Genomic DNA, 9,308 nt, shown 5'->3' with positions numbered 1-9,308 from the left:
CTCTTGTTGTGAGGCAAACTGGCTTGTACATGGACATGTATTCTAATACAAAGTAGAGTATAGTTCTAACTTATATCTGTCAGTAGACTAGCTGTGGAAGCGCTAAAACTGCAACAACTATGGCGGGGAGAAGACGCTGTCAAAGTGGAGCCATGTAGATAAGACCGCCCACCAAACGGTGCATCCTCAACAGACATTCAGAAAGTGACTTGAAGAGGTTCCAAGGAAGTGTCATAATATGACCCCTTTAAACAACAAAAACACTTATAGGGATGGGACTTCAGATGATTTTTGTCTTTTCTGACTGTTCCTGACATGTTACAATGCTGGATACTTGTATTAAACAATGCCAAAGCATCAATTCTTAAGGTTTATGCATTTGGGCGCGAGTTTGCGTGGAGTTTTGGATGCCTTTGTCCACAGTGTTTTTCAGTCTGGCTACATTGTGACATCACAGTGAGGTGGACATACTTATAAACCCAAGAAAAACTATGAAAAAGTATTATTTACATTTGATCGTGGGATGCACATAGGGATGATGTTTGATAAGAAATTATCGAGTTCGAGCCTATTATCGAATCCTCTTATCGAACCGATTCCTTATCGATTCTCTTATCGAGTCCAGCTAGGTTGTTGTATATGGAAAAAAACACACAATATTTGGTTTAACAAAAGCTCACTTTTATTATATAATAAAAAAATAAAATCTAATAAATAAATAAATATTGACTGTTACCTACCTAAAAAAATAAAATAAAATAAATAAATATTGACTGTTGTTACCCAAAGTATATTAAGTGGAATTTTTCAGAGAAACAAATATATACAGTAACACAAAAACAACCTGTCTCTGTGATCACTACAGGTGTATAAATAATAATATAGTGTTAAATAAAATCAGTCCCTTGGGCACAAAACTGAAAATAATACAGCTCTCCAAAAAGTGCACTTCTGCTGCTATTTGACATAACTGTTTGTTATGATGCTTTGACATTTTTGCACTTTATTTCTTTATTGAAAGAAAATTCTATGAAGAGAAAAGTTCTTTGCAAATGTGGTTACAATGCTAAAAAATGAAAAGTTAAAGCTAAAAAAAGAAGTACACTTTATTGAGTTAACATTATTTCTTTATGGGGGAAAAATGTTATGAGCTAGAGAATATAACAACTACACTACCCAGCATGCAACGGGAGTTACGAGCATGCGCGGTAGCCCCGAAAAGTGTTGCATGTTGCCACGCTGTGAAAGTAAACATCAAGAACTCAGCCAACACGCCTCGTCTGCATTATTTATAATTAGACAGACAACACATCTACAGTGTGATTTTGTTTTGTTTACAAGGAAAGAAAAACAAAAGTTAAAAAAGGGAGATATGTTGTATATATATGTATGTGCTGCGGTTGTTTTAAGAACGTTGCGACAGCTGCCGTAAAGGAGGTGCGTTGCTAGCCTGGTTGCTATGTTTCCGGTTGGTCGTAAAAGTGTCCGTCATGTGTTTTACCCTGCTAAAATCCATCCATCCATCCATCTTCTTCCGCTTATCCGAGGTCGGGTCGCGGGGGCAGCAGCCTAAGCAGGGAAGCCCAGATTTTCCTCTCCCCAGCCACTTCGTCCAGCTCCTCCCGGGGGATCCCGAGGCGTTCCCAGGCCAGCCGGGAGACATAGTCTTCCCAACGTGTCCTGGGTCTTCCCCGTGGCCTCCTACCGGTTGGACGTGCCCTAAACACCTCTCGAGGGAGGCGTTCGGGTGGCATCCTGACCAGATGCCCGAACCACCTCATCTGGCTCCTCTCGATGTGGAGGAGCAGCGGCTTTACTTTGAGCTCCCCCCGGATGGCAGAGCTTCTCACCCTATCTCTAAGGTAGAGCCCCGCCACCCGGCGGAGGAAACTCATTTCGGCCGCCTGTACCCGTGATCTTGTCCTTTCGGTCATGACCCAAAGCTCATGACTATAGGTGAGGATGGGAACGTAAATCGACCGGTAAATTGAGAGCTTTGCCTTCCGGCTCAGCTCCTTCTTCACCACAACGGACCTATACAGCGTCCGCATTACTGAAGACGCCGCACCGATTCGCCTGTCGATCTCACGATCCACTTTTCCCTCACTCGTGAACAAGACTCTGAGGTACTTGTACTCCTCCACTTGGGGCAGGGTCTCCTCCCTAACCCGGAGATGGCACTCCACCCTTTTCCGGGCAAGAACCATGGACTCGGACTTGAAGGTGCTGATTCTCATCCCAGTCGCTTCACACTCGGCTGCGAACCGATCCAGTGAGAGCTGAAGATCCTGGCCAGATGAAGCCATCAGGACCACATCATCTGCAAAAAGCAGAGACCTAATCCTGCAGCCACCAAACCGGATCCCCTCAACGCCTTGACTGCGCCTAGAAATTCTGTCCATAAAAGTTATGAACAGAATCGGTGACAAAGGGCAGCCTTGGCGGAGTCCAACCCTCACTGGAAACGTGTCCGACTTACTGCCGGAAATGCGGACCAAGTTCTGACACTGATCGTACAGGGAGCGGACAGCCACAATCAGACAGTCCGATACCCCATACTCTCTGAGCACTCCCCACAGGACCTCCCGAGGGACACGGTCGAATGCCTTCTCCAAGTCCACAAAGCACATGTAGACTAGTTGGGCAAACTCCCATGCACCCTCAAGGACCCTGCCGAGAGTATAGAGCTGGTCCACAGTTCCACGACCAGAACGAAAACCACACTGTTCCTCCTGAATCAGAGGTTCGACTATCCGGCGTAGCTAAAATCTCTCAGTAAAGTTATTCGATGGATTACACCTTTTGGTTTTAACTTTATTACACCTTGGAGCGCTTTTTCCCGTCCATTGTTTTCCTGCTTTCCCTATCTGCGCCTAATGACTGAGCTACGTGACGTCATTTCTTGTGATGTCCCACGGAGCATTTCTGGTCGGGACGGGATTCGAATAAAGAATCAACTCTTTTCCTTTACTATAGTGGTCTCGATAACAGGTACCGGCTCTCAAAAAGGGATTCAAGTCAGAGGACTCGGTTCTTTTCTTATCAAACAACCGGGAAAACCGGTTTCGAGTATCATCCCTAGATGCACATCACAACACAGATGTGCAACATGCAGCGACATAAATTCTGCTAAAATCGAGTATAAATCGATATTTTCCATTAGTCGAAGAAAAAATTAGCGGTGATGTTTGTCTTCAAGATATACATTTAAACAATATACATTTTCAAAAGACACATTAAATTCTGATATTTTTGGAGAGGGTGGGGTGTGGTTTTATTTGCAATCTGGGAACCGCTCTACAAACAAACATCTTGCAGACATACGCAGAAAGCATATTTTAGAAATCAATTAAGTGATAAAGAAGAAGAAATAAATATATCTATTTATTGATTTTTAAACTGCAGAGTTGTGTAACCTAACTAACAAGTAGACAGGTAGAGTATATAGCAGTAAAAGAAGCAAAGAAGACAAGTTTGTTCAAAGAGTCTTTCACCTTCCTATCGCCGCTGCCATTACAATACACTTAATTTCAATCTGCCAGAAAACATTTATTTAGGTAGAAATATCCCAGCATGATCGTGTTGTAAGACAAGTTTTCGTTGTTTTGTTGGTTGGACCGGATGTTTTGATGAAAATCTCTGATAAAAGTGACTTTAGACTTCCTCTCTACCGTCTTTGTTTCTGCTGAGTTAGTATTGCATCTTACTAAAGCAGTTTGAGTAACAATCTATATTTTATGTTTTCAATGCACTTAACTGCAATCTAAACATGGACGTGAAGCTTCTCCTCACTCCAAGCAGCAATGCGCACTCAGCGATCCCTCCAATGATCTTGTCTCACGACGACTGAAGGTAAATTGTCTTGTCATGTCCGGAGAACGACTTGCCATGGCTTTGGATCTGAGATTTCCATCAGGTTCCCCTGTCTTTGCAGTTTTGCTAGCTATTTTCAAGCCTGTGGCCCAACAGTAACCAGGCGCAAAATGGCATTAAAAAATGATTGCTGTTAAAGGAACCTATTGTTAACACCCTAATACATATAAATTATAGTGTCTTCAAAATGTGCCGCTTTTGACTAAAATAGGGACTTTTGGCGAGGCGAGAACCAATTATTTATGTTTACATTGATTCTTATGGCGAACTCTGCTTCACTGTATGACATTTTTTGGTTTACGAACCATGTTCAAGAACCAATAAAGTTTCTAAATGGAGGTTCCACTGTACTACATTATCCAGAAGGCTAAGTGCTGGATACAGAAACAGGAAGAGGTTCTGAGCTATGAGTGAGGAGAGGATGACAGTTGTGTGGTTAGAGCAATGATGAGCTGAAATATTGTTACATGTTGCTCTTCTTGGTTTGTCTACACACACATACACAAAAGTTTAGGTTAGAAAGTCGACATGTGCATTTTAGCACTGCTCAGTGACATTTGATTTGTGAAAATGATGATGCCTGTAATTAAGAAACATTTTGTATTTATATAGGGATGAGGGAGAAGAAAACTCTGGAGACGAGGACATCAAAGTAGTGGTAAGCAAACATGACGCAATATAGTGGAATTTATTAAAGTAAAAAAGCCCCCAAACTCATAAAATTAATTCATTGATGCATCTTTGGCAACAATTACAGCCTCAAGTCTTTTTGAATACAATGCCACAAGCTTGGCACACCTATCTTTGGGCAGTTTCACCCATTCCTCTTTGCAGCACCTTTCAAGCTCTATCATGTTGGATGGGAAGCATTGGTTTTCATCCAGGATATCTCTGTGCATTGCTGCATTCATCTTAGTCTAGTCAGGGAGGTGACCAAGAACCCGATGGTCATTCTGTCTGAGCTACAGCATCCATCTGTGGAGAGAGTAAAACTTTCCAGAAAGACAATTAGCTCTGCAGCTGGCCACTAATCAGGCCTGTATGGTAGAGTGACCAGACAGTAGCCATTTCTTATTAAAAAGTTGGCCAACATGCACCAGACAGACTTTGACCATGAGAAGCAAAATTATCCAGTCCGATGAGACAAATATTGAACTCTTTGGTGTGAATGCCAGGCATCATGTTTGAAAGAAACCAGGCACAGTTAATCACAAGGCCAATACCATGTTTACAGTGAAGCATGGTGGTGGTAGCATCATGCTGTGGGGATATTTTTCAGCAGCAGGAACTGGGAGGCGAGTCAGGATAGAGGGAAATATTAATGCAGCAATGTACAGAGACATCCTAGATGAAAATCAATGCTTCCTATCCAGCCTGCTGGAGCTTGAGAGGTGCTGCAAAGAGGTATGGGCAAAACTGTCCAAAGATAGGTGTGCCAAGCTTGTGGCATCGTATTCAAGAAGACTTGAGGCTTTAATTGCTGCCAAAGGTGCATCAACAAAGTATCATTTGGGCAGTTTCGCCCAAAAAAGCTTATCGGCATATGATTTAAAAATAAATAAATTTCATTTGAATACATTTGCAAAAATTATAAAAAAAAACTTTTCACATTGTTGTTATAGAGTATTTTCTGTAGAATTTTGAGGTCTAGCGTGAATTTATTCCATTTTGGAATAAGGCTGTAACATAACCAAATGTGGAAAAAGTGAAGCACTGTGAATACCGGAAATTCCGGACTATACGTCACTACTTTTTTCCCTACACTTTGAACCCTGCGACTTATAAGACAGTGCGGCTAATCCGTGGATTTTTGTTTGCTGACAACCATAATAAAAAGTAAAAAAAAAAAAAAAAAAGCAAATACACAGAGAATGTGTTTTATTGTTTGTGCTGTGGCGCCATCTTTTGGATGAGTTTGCTCACTGCAACAGCTGCAGTGTCCTTCGATTTACCCGTAGTGCTTTCAACAGGAAGTAGAGCGGCGTTCAGTCCTCTAGCCGTCCATAAAGTTCTACTTGTATGAATTCTTCATTCATAACTCCAAGCAACGATTGCAAGTTTTACAGTATAACTGAAACTGTTTATACTTACTAACCCGTCCTCTGTAGGAGTGTTTTCATGCATATGTGTACATGCTGTCGTAATGTAATGATGCTGGCGTCGTTAGCATTAGCTAATATGTCTAACACATTTACAAGTGTCTGTGTTAGTATTATTAACTTACAACTGCATTCTTTTTGTATTGTTTCAGTTGCACAAATTACTCAATAGCTTCACCAAGACTTCGCCGTGGAGTTATTAGGTCTGTTTAGCTGATTGGAGAGCTAGCTTCCGTAGCTATTGGGTTCATGACTTCTATTTTGTTTGATCATCTGCTTTACTGCCACGTTACAGACACCGTTTGGAAACCATTAAGGTATTTAAATAAACATATACAGGATCTTTCTTTGTAAATAACTAATTTCGCGACTTGTATATCTGCGGTTTATAGTCCGGTGCAGCTAATATATGGAAAAATATTTTTTCCCCTAAAATTTAGTGGGTGCGGCTAATTTGCCAGTGCAGTCTATAGTCTATAGTACATTCCAGGTGCACTGTATATCCTGAAAAGGAAAGTGATCCTCGCTGTTTGTGTTATGCTGCAGGAAAGAAGGTGTTTCCTGGCAAAATCCAAAGCAAAGAGCCTTCAAACTTGGGACTCACCACATCCGTGTACCACGAATGAAAAAGGTGCTGCTTCTCAACAAAGAGAGAAAAATGTCCAAATGTCAACTGAGGTGTCTTTGACGAAAGAGAAAACCAATGTTGGGTCGTCTTCTACCAGGAATATTAAACTCAAAAGAAATGATATAGTCCAGACCCAAACATCAAAGTGTCCAACACAAAGAACAAAGAGCATTTTCTTGGCTACCTCGGCTGGACATGAGCCAGTCAATCAAGAGAAAAGCCAAGTGGACACTTATTGTGATGAACTGTCATTGGAAGGACAAGATGCTGTCAATGAAGTTAATGATCATCCCAACAACACAGACAATGTTGATGAGATTGACCAAGAAAAAGGAACAGATTTTGTGTTCATACAGGAAAAAGGTGGTTGTGTTGCAACATCAGCCCATGACGACCTGCTGCTTAATGGATACAAGGAGATGGAGAACGTGTCACATAATGCCAGCACAATGAGGTCAGAAGATAATTGCAGGGGGGCAAGTGACATTGCCCCACTAAAACAAAAAAAAAAGAAGAGAAAGAACAGACAAGAAGATGAGAATGCAAACTTGGAGCATAACCTCAGTGTGAAAGTAGATTGCGTGTTTTCTGTGCCCAGAGAGAGCAGCTGCAAGAAGAAGAAAAACAAAAGAGTGGAGGAGAGTGACAATGTTGAAGAATTATCTTCCTGCACCACCAGAGATAAGAGTCCAAGGAAAAAGAAGAAGAAAAAGAAATTGCATGAAATATCAACAGAGCCGTTAGAAGAACCAGAGAGTCATTTACACTTGATGGCAGCTTCTCAAGAAACTATAAAAAGAAAAAAGAACAAGAAATATCATAAAACTCGAGAAGACGATGACATAAGTGAGAAACCCACCAGTGAAGTTGAACCTTTGACTGGGAGTACAAGAAAGAGGAAGAACGTTTCTTCCTGTGTATCTGAGGAGGCGTCTATATATAACCCTCAAAATGTTGCTGACAAAACCCAGAAGACGACTGACGACAAAGATTCTGAACTCAAGAGGAAAAGATCTTGTGGAAACATCCCAGAAAACCAGACCTCTTCCTTCCTCGTTGCTGATTGTGTAAAAGCAGACTCACATGATCGGAAAAAGAAGAAAAAGAAAAAGAAGTCAGCTGACCACCAGAATGCTGTGGATGTTGGTAGAGCATCATGTCCGAGTGATTCGTCTGAAACCGCCAAGGTGGGCTCAGAAATTAAGGTAACCCCCGAAAATGCAGTTTGTTTGGAACCCTTGCAACCTGACCAGGCTGAGGTGAAAACAAAGAAAAAAAAGAAGAAGCATAAAGATTTACTGCATGGCGAGGCCGAGGAAAATCAACCCGAATCCAAGAGCTCCACCATCAAGTCGTGTAAGAAAGTCACAACACGGAATGAAAAGCACAGTGCTGATTCTCTCACCTCTAATTGGGAACCTGAAGAGCAGATGTTCAGTGACTTAAAACGTAAGAAAAAGAAGCGAAAAAAGCAGGACGATGCACGAGAAGAACAGCTGACGTCTGATGAGGCTGATAAATGTAACAAAAATAAGAATTCTGTGATAAGAAAAACTGACTCCCTCATTCAAAGTCCTCATAAGAAAGTATCAAGAAAATCAAAAAAGTCCTCTTAAAGATTCAAGCACACATAAAATGGCACAAATTTAGTACACAATGTCCAATATTTAACCCATTGAGTACCACAAGAACAATGATATCTACATAATAATACTGTAAATAGAATATGATATAAATAGCATTGGTAATAGTCGTACAACTTGTAATCTTTTATTTAAATTTTTGTATTTATCTTTTTAAGTCCATGCCATTCAAAAGACAGTTGACTGTTAGCTAACACTATTATTGGAATCAGATTGTTTTATGATACACTTACATATCTATATTAGGGCTGTCAAAATTAACAAGTTAACTCAAGTGATTAATCACAAAACATTTTTGCATAAATCATTAAACATACTTAGATTAATTATGCAATTTATTTTGACTGTACAATATATTTTACCTTAACCGCTATATGTTCATTGTTTAGATCAATGCATACGTCCAAACAAAAATGGCTGAGAAGATGCCGACTGGTGTGCTCGCTGGCAAATTTCTCTCCAAACTACAACATGGAGGACCTTTAGATAAACCAAGTTTTGTGCAAATAAATGACATACATTAAAGTAAAACGTTTAAAAATGTTTCTGGATGATATTCTGACAATACAATTACATTTGTGTACAAATATTAGGGTCTTTTTCAAAGCAAATTTTAATTATGCAAGCAAGTAATCCCCTTTGATTTATCCAAAGTCAAAAATGTGATTGATTTGATAAAACAATTATCATTTGACAGCACTTTTATTTATATATATATGTATATACGTACTGTATATATATATATATATATACATATATATATATATATATATATATATATATATATATATATATATATATATATATATATATATATATGTATATATACAAACCCCGTTTCCATATGAGTTGGGAAATTGTGTTAGATGTAAATATAAACGGAATACAATGATTTGCAAATCATTTTCAACCCATATTCAGTTGAATATGCTACAAAGCCAACATATTTGATGTTCAAACTGATAAACATTTTTTTGTGTGCAAATAATCATTAACTTTAGAATTTGATGCCAGCAACATGTGACAAAGAAGTTGGTAAAGGTAGCAATAAATACTGATAAAGTT

General features: G+C 39.7%; 1 protein-coding gene across 1 annotated transcript in view; it reads left to right on the top strand.

Annotated features, from left to right (window-relative positions):
• The window catches only part of LOC133650667 (uncharacterized), a 10,867-nt gene extending 1,903 nt beyond the window's left edge, over positions 1–8,964 (top strand). Inside the window, exons 4-5 of the mRNA XM_062048183.1 lie at positions 4,486–4,531; positions 6,519–8,964. Coding sequence (XP_061904167.1) covers positions 4,486–4,531; positions 6,519–8,216 — 1,744 coding nt within the window. The 3' untranslated portion in view covers positions 8,217–8,964. The remainder of the gene's footprint in view (positions 1–4,485; positions 4,532–6,518) is intronic.
• Positions 8,965–9,308: the final 344 nt, after the last annotated feature.

The sequence above is a fragment of the Entelurus aequoreus genome, linkage group LG05 (genome assembly GCF_033978785.1).
Source record: "Entelurus aequoreus isolate RoL-2023_Sb linkage group LG05, RoL_Eaeq_v1.1, whole genome shotgun sequence".
NCBI classification, from domain to species: domain Eukaryota; kingdom Metazoa; phylum Chordata; class Actinopteri; order Syngnathiformes; family Syngnathidae; genus Entelurus; species Entelurus aequoreus.
Note: the sequence above shows the minus strand (reverse complement) of the source record. Positions and strands in the feature narration are given on the sequence as shown.